Source organism: Buteo buteo, chromosome 10 (genome assembly GCF_964188355.1).
Source record: "Buteo buteo chromosome 10, bButBut1.hap1.1, whole genome shotgun sequence".
Lineage (NCBI taxonomy): Eukaryota > Metazoa > Chordata > Aves > Accipitriformes > Accipitridae > Buteo > Buteo buteo.
Window position 1 is genome coordinate 42,188,607 of NC_134180.1, and position 20,880 is coordinate 42,209,486.

At 43.0% G+C, this 20,880-nt stretch overlaps 1 protein-coding gene across 2 annotated transcripts in view; it reads left to right on the plus strand.

Moving 5' to 3' along the window:
* ROR1 (receptor tyrosine kinase like orphan receptor 1) overlaps positions 1 to 18,331 on the plus strand; it is a 171,233-nt gene extending 152,902 nt beyond the window's left edge. Inside the window, exons 5-9 of one of the 2 annotated variants that reach the window (XM_075037290.1) lie at positions 4,028 to 4,155; positions 5,351 to 5,668; positions 6,573 to 6,818; positions 11,133 to 11,344; positions 15,313 to 18,331. In XM_075037290.1, the coding sequence (XP_074893391.1) occupies positions 4,028 to 4,155; positions 5,351 to 5,668; positions 6,573 to 6,818; positions 11,133 to 11,344; positions 15,313 to 16,737 (2,329 nt within the window). In that variant the 3' untranslated portion in view covers positions 16,738 to 18,331. The remainder of the gene's footprint in view (positions 1 to 4,027; positions 4,156 to 5,350; positions 5,669 to 6,572; positions 6,819 to 11,132; positions 11,345 to 15,312) is intronic. The other variant, XM_075037291.1, reaches the window with a different exon arrangement.
* The last annotated feature ends 2,549 nt before the right edge of the window (positions 18,332 to 20,880 follow it).

Here is a 20,880-nt window from a genome sequence, read left to right on the forward strand (position 1 = left end):
CTTCACTGAACGGTTGCCAGAGCTTTGTGGGGTGCAGGCAGTGGAAGAAGTGGGAGTCGGGTGGGGGGCAGCACCCGGACCCCAAGATCTGACACTGGGAGGGCGGCCGAGCTGCCCTGCGATTATCGCTGAAATTGCTCCCGCGAGCTGACGTCCATGGTTTTCACCTGCTGACTGCTTGCCTCTCTAGTTCGGCAGAGATTTTGCCCGAGTGATTAAGTCCATCCCCAATCAGCAATGCCCATGGGCTTAGATTGACTTCCATTCCATTAGAATTTAAGCTTGTCCGTAAATTTTAACACATTAATTGCTGAATCAGGTCTCATTTACCTCCTGTTTGAGCCCCTTTTGCTGTGGGTAGAATCAGATCAGGACCGTAAAGCAGATACACATTTGAACAGCGATGCTGTGATTTGCTTACAAAAAGCATGTGAGGTATGCAAAATGTGAACTACGTAAAAGGAATCGGCGATCTCAGCCTTGATCCCAAGAAACTGATAGCTGCGTTTTAAAGCCAGCCGCCGAAGTGGCTGCCAGTTGGCAGCGGGAGGTGGGGAATGTGTTTAAGCTGTGTAGGAGCTCTGCATGCTATTGTGGGCTCCGTGTCAGGCTACAGCTCTGGTTTTGGATGAAACGTCTGGCGAGCAGAGGGTGTTCAGCCTCGGCAGCAATCTGTTCAGCAGGAAATGGTCTTAGATGGAGAGCTGGCAGCCTCCCCCCCAAAAACACTGTATTGTGGGGAGCGATGGCTCGGGGAGGGTCTGCCTGGCAGAGCTGCAGCTGCATTGGCAGCAGCGTTGTCTCCAGGGCCGTCCTGGATATTGCTGGGTACAGCTCCGGTTGCCCATCGAGGACCAAAGGGATGCCCTGGGAGGCCCTAGATACTAGATGTAAACCTTTCCATCCTGAGCCGTCTCACAGAAAAGAGCTGCAGGAGTGAGGGAGGGTGAGAGACATCGTGAAGAGATGCAGAGGCAAGAGGGGGTTTTGTGTGAACCTGAACGGCTGACGAAGGGTGATATGGAAACAGAGCCAGGGCCTGAGATGCGGCCACTTCTTCGTCGACTAGCGTGTGCCAATAACTTCAGCACAATGATGTGTTACCAGCCTATGATCAGGACTCCTGTTGCGGGAGCTGCTATTTTGAGCTCCTGATAGCTGTCAGGAGCGATAGATGAACCTCACAGCCCAGTACTTCTCTTTTTCACTGGGGCCCCGCAGAGCAGCTCTGCGAGTGGAGACCAAGGGACCGCGTCCTCTCGTGTCTCGGGGGTCCTTCTCTAGTACTCTGGTGCTCCTGTTCCTTTCGTTTGATTTATCCTTCTGGCCCATCGTGGAGCTGATTTCCAAACCAATTCAAAGTAGCGCCTGCTCCATTTGAGCTACTAATCTCATGTTTTACCTCTGTGAATTCAAGGCTGGCATGCAGCCCCAGGGGCAGAGGTGGTGGGATCCAGGCTCTCCTCTTTACTCTAATCTTCACCTCCCGAGATTATCTCCAAAATCCTGTTCGTTGGGGCATTTCCACCCAGGTAAACTGGTGTCCCTGCTCACTCGAAATCCTTGCTGCGTGCAGCTATTGCAGTTAAATCTTCTTTAGTTCAAAGGTGAGCCTCAGAGTGAGGTGAGTTTGCTTTGTTGATATGTTAATCGCATTCCTCCTGGTTTTGTCTTCTCTATCTAGTTGTGTGCTTAAATTGCAATGTCTGATTGCCTTCAAGAGCAGTTGCTGTTAGGTGTAGTCCCTGAGTTAAGTTCCATAATAAATGATAATAAATAATAAATGAATAATGAATTATATCCTATTGGGGGATTTATTGATTAGAGGATGGAGAATTGACCTCCAGAGCCTGCAGTAGCTATTGTGGTTTTTTGGCTCAGGTTTCAGCTGTTTCATCTTCTCTTCAAGAGCCAAGAGAGTGAAAATATTTTCGCCAGAGCTGACTCCGTGCAGAAACACATGGATGTGGTTGTGTGTCTCTGTTTACATCTCAGGCTATCTTTGTTGGCTCAATACTATCTGTTATCTGACGTATCTCAGCCTACCATCGCTCTAGTTAATGGAGAGTTTAATTGGCAGTTTAAAGGTTGTGCTTTTGCAATCCAGTTTCCAAGGTACTTGGGAACATCTTGGGACCATCATCCAATGAAGCTTGGACCCCTTCCCGTTGATTTCTCAATTGATGTGAGATGTCTGTGGAAGGAGGTTTCCATCTCTACCATTCCTCTTTCCCACCCCCCTGTCTTCACAGTCATAAATTACTGCAGTTAATTCGTGGTGTCTAGCTTCTCCCTGTGAACTGGAAAACAACGCTGCGTGAATCCTGGGATGGTGCTCTGGAGCTGGTAGCTGAGGAGTGCCGGGAGATGTTTGGGGTGTCCTGGAAGGCGATCCTAGCACTTCTTCCAGCTAATCCCATTAGCTCGCCCTGGCCGCTGTGACAGGGCGCTGGGGAGCCGGGCTGCAGGCTGGCCGCCTGCTCTAAGCCATGCACACAATGAATGGGTGACTTCAAAGAGGCTAAATGTAATTTGCATTTCCAAGCTTTCACAGCCAAGGTCTTCAGGAGGGGATGAAAGTGTCTTTTGTTAAACTTAATGGCAGAGTTGATTAAAAAAGCTGTGATTTTTCCCTATTAAGGCATAGTCTGATTCCACCGTTAGACTTTCAGCATCTGGGGGAGGATGAATTCTGAAAAAAAAAAAAAAAAAAGCACACAAAGAAAGTAACGTGTCGCCTACCCAGCTGTGATCATACTTAGGGATATTCCAATATCATTTTTCCTAATTTGAGAGCCATATAGTAGCTGCCTCGGGTGGGTGCCAGCATGAATAACAAAGAATTTATCAGCAAATTTTCATTAGGCATGTCCCTTTGCCGGGGCCTCAGCAGAGCTGAGGTGTCCTTCTTTCCAGAAAATGGGTCCCAAATATCTCCAACTGGATTCTCAAAGCAAGAAAGTAAAAGGGCTGATTCATGCAGTTAGGTGCATGTTTCAGTGATCACATATGCAAACTCCTCCTCAAAACATCCATAAAACTATCTGTTGTGTGCCAGCACGTAGCTGTTGATTATCTGTTCAAAATAAGCAGTGACTGGTCTGCTCTTCAGAGGTTTAGTAATTTCCTTTCTCTGCTTTGTTTGAAGAATATTGGCAAATAATTTCACATCTGGATTTATGTATTAAATGTCTCCTATATTGCATAAAACAAAGCACCTAATGAAAGAAATCTGTCTATTTAACTCCTGTCTTAGCTTTGGTTCTGTTTTAGCCATAACTGTTACCACACTCAGGAAGACTGAAGAAACATTTCCTATTTCAAGGGTATCAGTGATGGGAGTGGTTTGATTTTCTATATACACTTTAAATTCTGCCTCTGCTAGCATGACTCTTCATCCTATGTTTATCAATATTAAGTACAAGTTTGGTTCAAAAATAGAAAATGGCACATTAGCTGCTTTAAATAAACATAAATCTTTTTCTTCAGGCAATTTATGTTTTCTGTTGTAATCAAGGCTGGGTATATTCCTGAGTATAGCCTTCCCCCTCATGCAAAAAGCATTCATTTCATACAGTGTCAGTGCATATCCTGGCTAACCTGAAATGCCGCTACCTGGTTTTACCAGGCAGCTGGAGTATTTTTAAAAAATGAACTATTCAATATCTTGTTGAGTATAAGGATATATTCACTTTGGGCTCGTTTGTGAGATACTGAAAACTGCCTGCAGCAGTGTGGGAATCCTTTAAGGTTAAAATCATCCAGGGCACAAAGCCTGTGCCGTGCCCCCTGCACTACCTAAAGACCATATAATCCCTTATCACAGGCTGTTAATGGAGGGGAAGGCCGCATGTGGGCTCCTGCGCTGGGTGAGCGTCACCCAGAACGAATCGCAGAGTGCAAGACAAACACAGTAAGCCCCTCGCATCTGCCTCTAATAATACAAGTGCCAGCTCCCTGTAGTGACATTTTGTTGCAAAGTCGCATGTGAAACGTTTCACCCTTTTGTGTTTATGATTGATTTCAGTGACGAGTATGAAGAGGACGGTTTTTGCCAGCCCTACAGGGGGATTGCTTGTGCACGATTTATTGGAAATCGAACCATTTATATGGAGTCTTTGCATATGCAAGGTGAAATAGAAAATCAGATTACAGGTGGGTAAAAAATGTACCTGCTTCTTCCCCATGAAGCGGTCTTTTCCCAAAAAGCTGCTAGAGTTTTATAAACTGCAGTACTATTTTTATTTGCTCTTCATCCTCTCTTGCTGTGAGATTCCCACCACAAAGTTCACCCGAGACTCCTGCGTTGTGCAGTGTCAGTGGAGGGAGTCATCTGAGAGTGACGATCTGAGAAGCCTTCATGTCTCTGGTCATCCAGCTCCCCCAAAAGAAACTAAAAAAATTATTCTCCAAGGAGAAGGGGTTGTGTATTTACAGCTTCTGGGAGTCTCATAGCCAGGCTACCTTGTGCTGCTGTTACCCAAGCAGATTTTAAAAGCAAAGGGAGACCAGACTTAGTTGATTTTTATGTGGCTGAGATAATTTAGGTGCTAGAAGAGGCTGCATAAGTAATCTAGCAGGTAGTGTTTTTCCTTTAGATTTAGTAAAGAACGAGTTTTCATTGTTTTTGTGGGAGATGCTGCGCTGATGGGGGTGCTGAATTCAAACTGAGGCCTCGTAGATATCATGATACTTCTCTATTTTTTTATATAAATTAACCTTGGCCAGATCCTAACTATGGTAATCATCTTCTCTATATTCAGATTTTCTCTTGCTGTCAGAATATTCCAAATTTCTCTTCCCCCTAGAGTGTTCTGTCTTCGTTTTGTAAACGCTGTCAGCATTGCGAAAAAGACTTTTGCATTGCTCACAGGAAAGGCCAATGGTTTCTATACAGCCAACAGTTCATAGTCTTATGCCATTTTGTTTGAAAAGTCATTTGGAATATTGTGAAAGCTGGCATCTTCCACGAAGGTACTGGTACTGTCATCCTGCATCCTGCAGGGACTTTCCTTTTTACCTGTTGGTTAAAGGGCATCCAAATATTATATGACTTTGCAAGCCATTATAAATTATTTGGGAACAAAAAGTATAATTAGGTTTGGGGTTTTGGTAACATACTTAACATTAATCCCGTGTTGAAAATCAGATGTACGTTCTCTGTCAGCGAAATCAGCATTGTTAATAACTTCCAATGTAATTAGCGCTCTGTATTTCTGGAAGGCCCGTTCATCACCTGAACATCTGAAAATAATAGTCGCAATGGGAAGTGAGGGTTACACTGGGAAGGCAAGAGCACAGGAATAAAATTCCCACCGGGTTAAGTAAAATCCTTTTGTATATTTTACAGCTGCCTTCACCATGATTGGCACTTCCAGCCATTTGTCGGATAAATGCTCCCAGTTTGCTATTCCTTCGCTGTGCCATTACGCCTTCCCCTACTGCGATGAGACTTCGTCAGCTCCCAAACCACGAGACTTGTGCCGCGATGAATGTGAAATTCTGGAAAACGTCCTGTGTCAGACAGAGTATATTTTTGCAAGATCTAATCCCATGATTCTGATGAGATTAAAGCTGCCTAACTGCGAAGATCTTCCCCAGCCAGATAGCCCCGAAGCTGTCAATTGTATCCGGATTGGGATTCCAATGGCAGATCCCATAAATAAAAGTAAGTGAAAACCGTCTGTGCCTCCGTGCAAAAAATACCGCTGTGAAAAGGTTGGCTGTACGGGCTTGTGCATCAGAGTTGGAGCTAGTGCTGGTCTTTGAAAGCTTGCAGATGCCGTGCTCTCGAATTACCCCACTCCCACACTTCTCCCCTAGCTAGTCCAGAGTGGGTAGAAATTCAGAAATATTTTTTCAGTTATTTCTTCAGCTGCCTCTGGGTTCAGACTAAATGCTGTTTATTGGCTTCAGGTCTTTTCCAATTAATATGAACTACGAAACAATGATGGTGTAAGCATTCAAACACTGGGGAACATCAGTAGCTTCAGCCTCCCTGCCCTCCTGCAGCAGCCCGATGTGCTCCAGCGAGACCACGGGTGTAGTATAGGGTGCTTATCAGGAGGAACATTCGTAGGGGCTGGGGCTGGGGCTGTCCCTGCCTAATACAGCCTAATTTCAGGCATCGGCTGAGCTCACTCTTTGAACACGCTGGGCTGCAGCCTGTTCACAACCCTTATACATCTGAATAGTCAAATATAAAACGTGGCTCCCACAAATTCTCCACCTTCATGTGAAAATAATGGCTGCAATTCAGGTTCCCACTGTAGTTTTTACTTCTTTTGTGTATCTTATATTAAAAACGCTTGGCATAAGCTGTTTTCATTACAGAAGCATAAGCTTTAAATCCTCCCAGGAATGTGAATGCAAAGCAGGCCCTGCGTTACAGCCGCAGCAAATTGGGAGCCCGTGCTCCCAAACTGGGTTTCCCGGCCCCGGGCCAGCAGCAGCGCGCCAGGGCTGGGGGATGCCGGCAGCTCGCCGCCCCCGGGTGCTGCGGCCATCCGCCTTGCCGCCACCAACTATTGCTTTGGATTATTTTTTTTTTTTTTAATTTTTTTTTTTTTCAGATCACAAATGCTACAACAGCACAGGAGTAGATTACCGGGGGACCGTGAGCGTGACCAGGTCGGGGCGGCAGTGCCAGCCGTGGAACTCGCAGTACCCCCACACCCACACCTTCACCGCCATCAGGTACCCCGAGCTCAACGGGGGTCACTCCTACTGCCGCAACCCGGGGAACCAGAAGGACGCCCCGTGGTGCTTCACCTTAGATGAGAACTTTAAGTCTGAGCTTTGTGACGTCCCGGCATGTGGTAATTACTGACCTTTTTTCTGTTTCTTTTTGGAACAAAAAGGGGAACCGTTTTGGCACATCCATACAGCCGTCCTGCAAAACAGGAGCTGTGCGCAAAGTGTCTTTTTTGAATCCCTGAAAAGAGAGCTGTAGGAAAGGCTAACTACAGCGTTTGTAGCTAAAGCCACAACATCCCTGCTCCAAGGAGACACTCGAGCACTTACCACCCATGCAGCTGGCAAAGTAGCGGCATGAAAATATTTTAGTAGGGAATACCTGAGCACTCGCCAAAAGGTGATGAAGCAGCAGCGCGTTGCCAGCCCGAGCGTCCTGGGCTTTCCAGGTTGCCATTACGATCAATACAATTCTGTAGTCCAAATTAAATTGGATCACAGAAGTGGTACTGTTGACGCTGATCTACAAAGTGGTTATAAAACATTCTCCATTTTGCTTGGTTTATTAATAGCCATTTTAATAAAGGCAAACCTCGCTTAACTGAGCTCAGGCCTTGTTTAAAAAATAGAGATGATCTTGCCAGATCCTCTTAGCTGTATTTTAGGTTTCTGTTTACAGAAGTGCCCTGGCTGCATTTTGGTCTTGCAAAATGAACAAAAATAGAGATTCAGCTCTCATTTTATTCTGCTTTTCTGAGACCTGGGGGAAGTGGATGGAAGACCTGAACAAATGGTTCCTAATTGTTTTATCTGCATTTAGAAATAACAATATTGATAGCGTGCCAAGAAAAAAATAGTGCTATTTGCATGGACATGCCAGAAATGCACCCAGAAATGTTCTGGAAATTCACGGTACAAAGTTTCACACAAAATTTTATGTTGCCTACAAGTTGTCACAGTAACATTACCTTTCCCCTTGGAAAGGAGATACCTTTTGATGTTACTGTTCGATAGCCAGAACCAAATTAAATTATTTCTGGTTATGGTTATGAACATTCCTGCAGTGAGACATGTTCTGAGCCTGCTCCAAAGTCTTTTTCAATTAATGGAAAGATGGGAATCGATGCCAAAATGGGATCTAAATTATGTTCTTACTGAAAGAGTAGATCAGGGGAAAAGCAGACAGTCTGGGCTATATCATGTGCATCTCAAACCCTCTCTAACATTCATATATGCTTCTTGGAGTTCTATATCTCTTTTGCTATTATTTCAGTGCATCTAACTTCAGTTATTTTGCTTGTTAATTAGGCGCAGTGGTAGACTGTCTACACAAGAATAGGTCAGTCTGTATAAACGGTCCTGAAGATCTTTTTCAGTCCTTCAATACAAAAATCTGGATCTAAGCAGCAGTCAGCAGGACTCCCCTTAGCATACTGTTGGCTCTTAGCTCTCCACCCCGGGCACAGACGCCTGGGCGAGGAGACGTAGCTCAGCCCCAGGGGGTTTGGGCAACTCGGTTTGGGCAAGCTCAGGGGTCTCTGTGTGTCCACCGCCAGCGATGCCGTTGAGCTTTCTGTATTCCACTGCACTGCCACTGTACGACCTTTGAGCTGTGTGCATTTTGTGTTTTCCACAACTTCTGGATAATTGGGTAATTAAGAGTTGGTGGGGGGGCTGCTTGCCAGTCCCCCTCTAGATGGGCTCTGAGATCCCAGGACTGGCTCAGTCTTTTGATCTGAAATAGCTGAAAGCGGGATGCTTTTGGACGTGTTGCAAAAGTCTCTGATTTGAACTTTTTACTAGATAATAAATGAGATAGGCTGGCTGGCTTGAAGAATTCCTGACAAGGGTTTTAATTACCTCTTACCACTGCCTTAAATGGTACTCACTGTACAGCTGGGTTATATGGCATTATTATTCTAAATACAGACAAATAGAGCTCTATCAGGTGAGTAGTAATTTAATTGTTAAATGCTAATCTGCATATTAAAACCAAAATACCACGTGGGACTTGCATTCTGCTGGTTTTGCACTGGCTGAAAGAGTCATTTCAGGCACATTTTAATAAGTATTGTGCATTCTGCCTCACCAGGACATGCCTAGATGGGAAATGGATTTAATTAGGGTGGCTCCCAAGAAACCTATTAACCTAATGAGGCTTCACAGCAGGGGCTGCTACTTAATAAGAATAATAATTCCCTTTGACTGGAATAGCTCAGGTGATGAACTAGTGGCCAGGTCTCCGTCTGCCTCGTGCTGATGCTTTCTTTTTCTTTCTTCAACTGTATCTTTCAGTTGTCTCACAAGCTGCAGTAGATTCGTTTCATAGAAGTTTGTCAATCTGAATGTAGCAAGATATGAAACATGGAGTAATTCAAGCATGAGGCTTAGCAAAGACAAATGTAAGAAGGTTTTGAGGAAGAGGGGAAAGGCACTGATTGCATGTCCGTGCTAGAGGGCAGCAGCTCACGAAGGAAAGCCACAGTGGGTTCAGGCTGTAGAGCTGGATGTTCACTGAAGGCAGGGTGAGAGCACACACCGCCCTTCTGTTGGGCACTGGGAGACTGTAATGGGGACGGTGCTTTGGTGCTCTCTTGTTTCCCAAAGGCTGTAGAGATATTTGGACTCTCTCTCCTCTCAATTAAAAACCAGATGCCATAACTTAATCTAAAAAGAATGGTCAAAAGGGAGCGTAGGGGGAAGCAGAAGGACAGCTCGAGCCTGTAAGAGGAGAGGGGTTATGCAAAGTGACATCCAGAACCATTTGAACTTTGCCTCTGTCACAATTTGAGTCAAACCCAAGCCTCAGATCAAGTTCATGTTTAATTAAGCACATAAAAGATATCTGTGTGGGCCGCTAAGCACTTCTAAAAATCCAGCCTGGAAAACAGAGACAAACAAACTGAAATGACCCTGTAGGAATAATAAAACATTCCCCATTCTGCCAGAATCCACTAAGCCTGATGCTGCCGCAGACATTCACCATCTCCCTCGGAAACAACCAGGCTACGGCCACCGGTCTTGCAGCTCAAGGTCATCCTCAAAGTTCCCGGGGTACCCCATAGTTAGTGTGTTAATCTGTGCGTAATTATACCCTAAATTTTGTGAATGCTCCTGGAAATACCAGAGCAAAGCAGGCTTCAGCGTCCCTGTGCTCAGAGCGGTCCGGCTGGAAGGCACGTCCTTGTCAACGCAAGCGGGTGCTGCGTGAACGCGAGGACGTGAGCTCCTTCCAAAGCCTCCCTCTCCTCTCCCTCTGCACCTTTCCTCTAAGCAACGTGCCCTGTGAAACCAGAGCCAGCTGGAGGGAGGTGAGTGTCTGATGGCCCCGCTCTGCCTTGCTGGGCAGTGGTAGAAGAGGGTTTCGTGTTTCTAAAATTAATCACTCGCTGCCTGGCTGTGAAGAGCTGCGTGCTGAGGGGGCAAATATTGCGGCTAGCATGCGTACTATTTTAAATAAACCAGCCTCCCAACCTCTTCCGGATCCTTCCTTTTTTATCCATGCTCTAGCTTTCCTTTCAACTATCATTGCTGTGTCCTTTGTGCCAGCACTTGCCACCCTGCTCAGATGACGCACTATTAGTATATAGTTGGTAGAGGGGTGGGTTTTCCCATTAGCCCGTTAATCCTATTAAGACCAAGTCCTCAGTATGTAAGATTTTTTTTTTAAGATTATGCTGCTGCTTTTGTCTGTGTTCAGACTTTTTGAACCCCTTTCCTGACTTCCTGGGGTAAAACCCAGGACTGTTCTCTCTCTTTCTTGCCATTTCCATGCATCTCCTCCCATCTCCCAGGTGTTCTCCATTTCTTCAGCTCTAGAGTCCCTAATCCTCCTGCTACTGCACCTAAAACTAACAAGAAAATGCGTTTTCAGTTGCACATGTTGTTTGTTCCAGTGCCCTGGGTGGCCACACAAGTGCTTTGGCCAATGCTAGGAGATGTTGAGAACAGGAGGCTGGAAATAAATAGGGGGATACAACTATCCTTAAAGCTCCCCACATTTTTGTTGGATTAAGGAAACTATGGCACCAAAAACTAATACACATATTAAAATGAGGAGTCCCTAATTCCACCAGAGCCTTTCTTCCATAAGCTATTTTAGAAATTAACTTTTCTGTCGACCTGTATTGGACCATTACTTCATTTCACCCCAAGCAATAGCCACCTCACAGTAATCAGCTATTTCATAACCATAAGTAGGTTTGAACTGACATGCTTCAGGGAAATTGTTCCTGGCCATTCTGTGTTCTTACAGAAATGTTACTCAACAAAACTAATTGCTCTGTTAATATTAAGGAAATAAAACAGCATTCAAGGTGGATTGCAGTAGTATTACCTGGATGTTTTATTCTTCTTAACACTTCTAGTTGATCCAGGGATATATTTGACTCTGTGCGATACTTCATTCATTGTTTTGGGTTCTTTTTTTTCTGAACCAGATTATAAGGATTCCAAGGAAAAGAATAAAATGGAAATCCTGTATATCCTGGTGCCGAGTGTTACTATTCCCCTGGCCATAGCCTTACTCTTCTTCTTCATCTGCATCTGCCGCAACAATCAGAAGTCATCCTCCCCCCCTGTTCAAAGACAGCCTAAACACGTAAGAGGACAAAATGTGGAGATGTCAATGCTCAACGCCTATAAACCAAAGGTAATCTCTCATTTCTGCTTCGACATTTGCTGTCTGTAAAGGCAGGGAATGAAATGCTTTGATCAACGCAGCGCTGAAACATTAAGCTGATTTCCAACTTGCAGTTTCTGCTGGTGCCTTTAGCTGTAATTTTTATAACGACTTTTCTCGATGGCAGCATAGCAAGTGTGCTGGACCAGTGGAGGCAATTCCTATGTGTCCATGTATCTGGACAAATAGGAGCTGGAGGTTTTTTATAATAAAGCAAGCGACCCGGTACTGAAGCATCTCTAAATTGCCTCATTTAAGTTAGAAAGTAGTGCAGATAAAGATGAGATTCAGCATTTTCTTGAGAGTTTTTTCGTGGGTCTGCTGTAGTCATATGTCATCTTTCTCTTAGCTGAAATCACTTTGGAAAGATTTGTTCCTTGTTTTTTCAGGCTTACCCATTCTCTCAGTTAAAAAGAGAAATTAGCAAAACAGAGCCTCAAAAATCTGCCCACAGTTCTGGCCAGCACAGCTGATGCGTAGCAACTCTTGTTGCCGGTATTGTTTTGCTTCACTGTAGTCCCAGGTTCATGAAGCATTTTTAAAAATCATTTCAGATTTCAGGGTGATTACCCTTGAGCTCCTTGTTTATTGGCAGGGCAGCTGATTTGCAAACCTGTACGGATCACCCATTTCAGGGCTGTAACTGCCTTCTGCCACCTACAGGCAGAATAATGCCCTGGAAAGAGTATTTGCCTTGTTTTTCACACCATGCCAATTCTCTTGAACAACTCGATGGAGATTGTTCTTTTGAAGCATTTCAGAGTGAAAATCAGTAGCTACAAGTAATTAGAATAGAACCTGTGTCGACTGTAGTATCTGAAGCAGTCAAGCATGCCTTTGAGTAAGCTGTTATTTTTGTTAGAAAATGACATAGCAAAATGAATCCAAATTCTGATTTTATTGAATTTCAGCAGTGTGAACTCTAACCTTCAAATATCGCTGCTGTAGCTGTTCTTTCAGCAGAGCTGATCACTCAGCATCAGGAAATGTTACACTTGTATTTCAGGACCTGTGTTCTTCATCTCTGAATAAATTCTGGAGTAGATTTCGTCTTAAGTTCAGTAAAGCAGCTATGGGATACCGCTGTTGCTTGCTCTTAAATGTCAAGTTTATAGAATTAGGTTTAAACAGTTAATTGTGGCAGCCTAGGGACAATTACCTAAGTAGCTGTGTTCCATGAGATAGGGGTAGTACGCTACTAGGGGTAGTACGCTACAAGGGGCAGGGATGGATGGAGCTGTGCCACCCAGGCACTACTTGCTCTTTTGGGGGTGTTGCCCCGTGTGTCTGTGGAGCCGCAGCCTCAGGGCGGCAGGGACGGACACGGAAAGTTGTTGCAGAGTAAAATTCCAGCTCACCAGCAGCTCACAGAAAGAGCAGGAGAGTCTTTTTAAGTCAGTGATAAAAGTAAACCCACTGTGCAGCTGTGCTGGAAAATGCAGTGCTGCTTTTGCCCATTAGTAATACAAACTGCACACAGAGATGTTTTTACACGGCGTAATGCTAACACTAGGATTCCTGTTTTAAATAGTGTTGCAGGCACTGGGTGCTGCTGTCGTGGTGCCAGCAGGACTGTTGTGCGGGGTATCTGTTCGGGGTGGTCAGACAGAGTCTGGTCTATTGTTATATTTTAACTCCTCAGTCCCCCACGCACCAGCCCAGTGAATTTATCTTGATTTTCCTTGAAAATTTTTAATTTCAGCTTTCATGTGCGTCTTAGAGTAGCTGTATATCAAAATGTTGGTAATAGTACAAAAGCCACTTAATTAGGTAAGTGTCAAAACTACATCTTGCATCCAACCTCCGTGGAATAGTTTGGTAAATTTGGATTTGCTTCTTGGTCCCTGCCCTACTAGATCATTGGGGTACGATCCTGACTAAACTGAAGATAATGGGAATGTCAGCATCATTTTAATGAGGTCACCATTTCCACCTGGACTGCTGACGCACTGATGCCTTACGCACACAACATAGGAAAGCAACTTGCCCAGAATTGTTTGCAAATACAGACTGCGCTGTTTTCTTTTTATGTTCAAAGTATATGCTGCAAAAAGCTTTCCATCTTCTTTATGCTAATTCTCTGTTTTCCCACTGGGAGACCCAGCTCTCCCTGTCTCAAATGTTTTGATTGCCTTCAAACAAAATTTTAAAAGAAAGGAAGGAGAATCCTATTTTTAAATACTGTATCCAGTATTAATGGCAACTTTGGGTAAAAACACGCTTAGGTTTCAAGCTCCAACTGAGGTAGATGTGTGTTTGCTCATACAAATAAAAAAGTTAGCATTTCGTCCAAAAGCCTGTTTCAGTTTTAAGGGATTTTAAATGCCTTCAAAAAATATAATAAACTAAGCTGGTCTTGTTGTTCACCTAATGGAAGGAGCCGATAAAGAGATAGAGGCGGTGGGCTTCACTCTTACTGCTCTCCCTTTGTACTCGGTTTACTTTGGCGTGCTGCCTCATATGTATTTTACACTTCTTTACATTTTGTACACCGATGTATGACAAATACTTGTCAAACACAAACTAAGCAGATTTATAACCGCTTAACTTGAAATGAGCCCTTCCTGCCAAAACTTTATGACTTCATTTTCTTTCATAGTTTTCCACTATGTTGGTTCAAACAGACGAACCCAGCCTCAGGTCAGACAGAGGTCATTTCACTTTCATTACTAAAATATAATTTACAATATGCCAGACCTAAACAAGTTTTAGCCTAAAGGATTTGTATAATATAAACCATCTGTTCCTCAACAATATAGCTAATTTCCTGCCATCACCGTACAGTCTACTGGCTGCCTGCTTGAATGGCTTTATTATTATTATTATTATTAATATTATTATTATCATCATCATCATCATCATCATTATTGCTGTTGCTGTTACTATTACTATTAATGCAGTATTTGTCTAAAAGTCATAAGTGGCCAATATGATTAGAATTCATTTATTCTAAACTGTCATTTTTAAATTATTTTTTTAAATGTCAGTTGTTTTCCTATATTGCCACTGTAAAGCTGCCATTATATTATTTCAGGAATGCAAATGCTAATGTTTACAGTAAGTTATGAAACATAGATCCCAAACTCATTTAGCCTTAAATGACTACCTATGGCTATACTGAGGAGCCTTAATGAGTGGGTTTGGGTGGAGGTGTTACATGTGGAAGTTACTGTCTGAAAATAATACGATTTTTTATGGCCTAAGAGTGAATATATGCACCCAGAATAACAGCAGAGTTTTAAAAAAGTTTGGCTTTCTTCTCGACCACTATCTCATTTTTCCAGCTGACTCTGTCCTGCACGTTTCAGGATTGAACATTCAGTCAAGCATGAACAGAGGTAGTCTCTGCTGCACATTGAAGGGTTAATAGCAAAGTCGAGAAAGATTGGCTACAAGGACATAGTTTTTAAAAAAAAGTTTTCTGCTAAAACTTTAGGCCCTGGCCCAGAAAACACTTCAGCATGTACTTACTTAAAGTATGTGAATTGCCTCAATTCCTGAAATTAGTCAGATTCAATTTTAAGTATATAAATGCCCAAGCCCAAGTATATAAATGCCTTTGCTGAAACGCTGTTGGTTCCAGCATATATTTAGATCTAATACTTACTACTTATCTGATCTTGCGTAGAGGGTAAAAAGTAATTCTAAATTAAGTTTTGGAGCAGGGCGCACAAAGATTAGATGGCACTCTGCCCTGGGCTTTGCCGGTGTTGGGATACTGGTGTCCTTCAGGCCGTATCTGGCCGGGGTGGATGCCGTTGCACCAGTGCCCGCGTCTCACAGGGCTGAGCAGGATCATTGCCAAATGGGTATGTGGCCCAGGGAGTTCCTGTGTTGGTCTGCTTGGCTTTCAGACGTCCTGTGCGAAAAGATCTTTTACTTAACAATATGTTTTCAGTCCTGTTTTTCAGACGTGTTTGCTGTCATTTCTTTAACAGAGTAAGGCTAAGGAGCTGCCGCTGTCTGCTGTTCGTTTCATGGAAGAACTGGGTGAATGTGCTTTCGGCAAGATCTATAAGGGACATCTCTACCTTCCAGGCATGGATCACGCTCAGCTCGTTGCTATCAAGACACTAAAAGACTTTAACAACCCCCAGCAGTGGGCAGAGTTCCAGCAAGAAGCATCGCTCATGGCCGAGCTCCACCACCCTAACATCGTTTGCCTCTTAGGTGTTGTGACCCAGGAGCAACCCGTCTGCATGCTTTTTGAGTACATGAACCAAGGAGACCTGCATGAGTTTCTCATCATGCGATCGCCACATTCGGATGTTGGGTGCAGCAGCGATGAGGATGGGACTGTAAAATCCAGCCTGGACCATGGGGATTTCCTGCATATTGCAGTCCAGATTGCAGCAGGGATGGAGTACTTATCAAGTCATTTTTTTGTCCATAAAGATCTCGCCGCTCGTAACATTTTAATTGGAGAACAACTTCACGTGAAAATTTCAGACCTTGGACTCTCGAGAGAAATCTACTCGGCAGATTATTACAGAGTTCAAAACAAGTCTCTCCTACCAATTCGCTGGATGCCACCGGAGGCGATTATGTACGGCAAGTTCTCTTCCGATTCAGATATTTGGTCATTTGGAGTTGTTTTATGGGAAATATTCAGCTTTGGACTTCAACCGTATTATGGATTTAGTAATCAAGAAGTCATAGAGATGATCAGGAAAAGACAACTGCTGCCATGCTCTGAAGACTGTCCTCCCAGAATGTATAGCCTGATGACAGAGTGCTGGCACGATCTGCCATCCCGGAGGCCACGATTTAAAGAAATCCATGCCAGGCTGCGCTCATGGGAGGGTCTTTCAAGTCACACTAGTTCTACTACCCCCTCCGGTGGGAACGCCACCACTCAAACGACTTCCCTCAGCGCAAGTCCAGTTAGTAATCTCAGTAATCCTAGGTACCCTAACTACATGTTTCCAGCACAAGGTATACCACAAGGCCAAATCGCCGGGTTCATCGGACCACCAATACCTCAAAACCAGCGATACATCCCCATCAACGGGTACCCGATTCCACCAGGATACGCTGCTTTCCCAGCTGCCCACTATCAACCGCAAGGTCCGCCCAGGGTAATCCAGCACTGTCCTCCTCCAAAGAGTCGTTCTCCGAGCAGCGCCAGCGGGTCGACCAGCACAGGTCACGTCACTAGTTTGCCATCTTCAGGATCCAACCAGGAAGCAAATATTCCTTTGCTATCTCATATGTCAATTCCCAGTCATCCAGGGGGAATTGGTATTACGGTTTTTGGAAATAAAACTCAAAAACCATACAAAATTGACTCAAAGCAGTCTTCCCTATTAGGAGACTCCAGCATCCATGGACCTAATGAATCTATGATTTCAGCTGAATTGTAAATAAGCGAGGCCTTTGTAAATATAACTATTTACAATACAAACTAGAAAGTCGTAGAAAAGATTTATATTCAAATATTTTATTAAAGATTCTTCTGGTTGTTTAACAGACATTGCAGCAAGTATCTTCTGTGAAGTTTAACTGCTTAACAGGATGGGCAGAATCAACCAGACAAAGATCATTGTGGTATGAATACTCAGCTTTGTCAATGGACACATTGTTTCTTTAAGTGCCACCGACAATTCAAAAAGGGGACGGGGGGGGACTTTTTTTTTTTTTTTTAATAAAAACATCTTATCATATGCTTTTTCACAGCTTCTTAAACCTCTGATGTGGTTTAAATCACAGAAACTTTTTTATACTGAAAACATATTTTAATATTTGTCTCTTTTTTAGGAGATGCAAATATTCAGAGATCTACTGGGTGTGCAATTTCAGTTCCAATAGCTAGTTAAAATATTTGTAAATTTTGCAGTCAAGGATTATGTTTCAAATATGTGATCTGAGAGCTGAATAAATTACTTCAGGTAGGATTTTGGTCTTTCGTTAAGTTGGGAGTCTGAGTTCAGATTCAGACCAAAAAAAAAAGTCATTTATATGACAGCACAATAGCTTGAGTTACCAACTTGCAGTCTACAAAAATCATCTGCTATTGGCTGCTAAAGATGGCTGGAGTTCTAAGAAATTGCCTTAAAGTAAATGAAATTAAAGTGTTTTAATTTCAGAACTTGAATCAGCTTATTCAAAGATAACATTTCATAATCTAGTAGTTAAAGCAGAAATTTTATATCCTTTTGTTGCTATGCAACTGTTTAATGGAAAAGCTCCAAACCACAATTTTATATATGACAATCAGTTTTCCCAGGAATATTTATTGTTTCAGATCAATGTGTAATTTCAGTGACTATGACTCCAGTAACCCTGAAAAAAGGGGAACTCGCATTCCATTAGGCAGCAAATCCATTGATAGCAATTTTGTCTGTCAATTCTAATAATGTGAACTAGGGTTAACTTTCACCTTAGAAATATGACATTTGTATAGTTACTAAAAATTCATTCAGGTATAAGCAATCTAGATTATTCATTTGAAACCACTTTAATGAGTTACAAAAGTGCTGTGTACATTACAGTTTTTCACAGACTTTTTTGTACTGAATAGTATTTTTATTGTACACGGAACAAAAACAATCTTTTGCTCAGTTGACAATGTTGTATAATATGACTTTATTTTTATCTTTTTGCACAAAAGTGTGATAATGTTTTGTACAGCAGAAGTGAAAATACATCTCTGCATTTTATATCTTGGTCTGTTTCTTTTTATTTTTAACCTGATGTAGATGTTCTTGAAATATATTATGGTGATATTCAGCCACTACCTTATACAAATATTTTTCTTTGTTTTCACTGCATGCGTTTAATCACTGTATTACTTGATGATTGATTTATTAATTATGGGCATTTCAATTAGGCAAGCATGAAAATGTAATGAAAAGGCTATTTTATAATTAAGATATGTGCATTTTTGTATTTCACATGCCAGAGATGATATTAAACACTGATTATTTTATGCTGCTGTTTATTAAAACATTGTTTTAACATAAACATAGCGGTATTTCCTCCGTTTGGTCTAAGATACTTGAAATGTTTCATATTCGACAGAGAGCTAAAATCTGCTCACTCAGCTCAGGCAGGGCATCTGCTGAAATGCTCACTTGAACGGGACACGTGAGTTTTGCAAATAATGTTTGCGGACAGATTACTTAGGGGTAAAATACAGAGGCTTAAAGGAGTATTTTGACTGTGCAAATATTTGCAGAGCACACAAGAGAAGCGGGATGGCGTAACTACCCCGTGAGAATGACGCAGTCTTTGCTGTGATCTCATCGGTGCCGTTTAGCTCCGTACCGAGGGCCAGCATCGCCCTTCCTGCCCCTCGCTTCAGGTTTACATCCTGCTGCATCGGTCTGAGCTTCCATGGTACGTTGCATTGCGGCAGCATCCAGAGCTGTCAGGCTTCCTCTCCATTGCACAGGCGTGAAACTGTGCTTGCAGATTAAGAGCAATCAGTAATTCCATAGTAAGGACTTTTGTGACTTCTGAGATCCTTTATGAACCTGAGATGCCAGCTTCCATGTGGATTGAGTTTACATCAGGATTGGTAATGAAAATATTTTACTTGTCAGCTAAAATTTAGTTTTGATTGAAGATTCAGGCAATAATTACATCTTATTAACTTCTATATCTGTGTCAGGTTATCAGACTCAAATGCTGAAAAATTACTTTTGAACAGACGCGTTTTACGGGAATGGATGAGGTGTTTTTCTCTGAGCTATAGCTATTAACATAACCAGAGGCTAGGGAGTTGCTCTTTCTCACTTGGAGCACTCTCTTGGCATCTTCTTCAACAGACAGTAACCGTATTGTCGTTCTTGATCCGTCTTTTCTCTCACCTACTCCTGCATACTTTTTCAAGCGGTTGCATCAGTGCAAACAATTCTTTGGCATCTTAAGCATCAAATGCACTGAGAAGGAAGAAGCTTTTTTTCCCACCCATTTTTCCTATGGCATTTCTTAGCTTGTACCATTAAGGGCTTGAAATTTCAACAGTGCCAGTTTAAAGACAGTCTGCCACTTCGTAAGTATCTGGTTGCAGAAACAGAAGAAACTATATGCAGCCAAACAAGTCTGTGGTCCTTAGGTTATGCTCTTATTGCAAAATCCTCAGTAAGGAACATGCTGTAAATGAAGTCAACGGAGAAATAAGAATCTTTGTGCCATAGTTGACGTACAGACATTTCTGCAAAAGCATGGCTGAAAAAGATGCTGAGATATCGTGGTCAATGATACCAAAGCATTTGCTCGTCACTGTCAAGCAAAAGCCTTCACTGAGTGAATGTGTGAAGAAAATGGAAGTATCTTCAGGAGGCTCTTCTTTCATCTACGTGGGCTGGAAAAGGCAGCCGGGGAACCAGCTCACAAGACATCGGGACAGATGGTCTCTGCCAGTTGGGATGACAAGTGATTCGTGTCCCGTCAGGTCAAATCTGAACATATGAGGCATAATGCCAGAATTCGGTTCAATTCTGTAAAGACAAGCATGAGCCACACTCGAGTCAAACCACCCTCACATCAGTACTATACACACTTAGCTCCCATGGGACTGCCGTCTTACGCGGGTAAGCTTAGCTGTGAATTTGCATCCTTAGCTTTAATCACCCTGATAGGAAAGCAGTAACCTAATACTTAGCGGAGCAGCAATGGGAGTCATAAAATAGTCCCTCACACACTTTGTGGTTTTCTGTTAAAAAAACAGGAGCCACAGTGCAAGCCCGCTCACAGCTCAGTTTAGGGTTTTTCCTTTATTACAAAGTAAGCTGGGTCCTTAAGGTTGAAATATTTTTAGACTCACAGATGTAAACCAGCACTGAACAATACACCTGAAAACTCTTGCAAAGACCTCTTCTTGCCCTTCTCTCCCTCTCTCAGCGGGTGAAGTTTGTGAACTGTGAGGCTGAAATCACAGTCTGGCTCACAACCGATGCATAGGGAATGAATGCTAACGCAGAGAGGCAGGAATTCATCAGGGAGAGATTAGAGGAAAAAAAATCTTCTAAAAACCAATTAGACAATGTGGAAAATAAATGTTGCCAGAAATTAAGGAATTGCTCCGCAGGTGGGAATGCAGACATACAGATGAAAGCTATTTTCGTGGCAAACGAAGGAAGAGGGAATTTTCCAGATTCCTAATGCTACATGCGAGAGTCATCATCCCTTCTTCCTTCGGGGAGATAGGACAGCCAAGACTGTTGGAAATGCAGTGATAGATTGAGAAGCTCTAGAGGTTTGGAAATCAAACTCTGAATAAACACTGTTCAGTAAGCCTTCAATCTGGAGAATCTCATTCCCTCCAGGTTAGCTAGTATTTCTGTAATACAGAATAAATATTTGCTGATTTAAAGACCAAAATGCAGAGTCTGAAATGGAGATTTGTATCCTTTGTTCCCACAGAGCGATTATAGTGAGTTTCTGCATTCTCTGGATTGAAAACAGAAGGTAAAGCAGAGAACTACTTGTGCAGAAATTTGGGCTGGAAAACTCAGAAATACCAGCGTATGTTTATCCAGAGCATGAGAAATTGTCAAAAA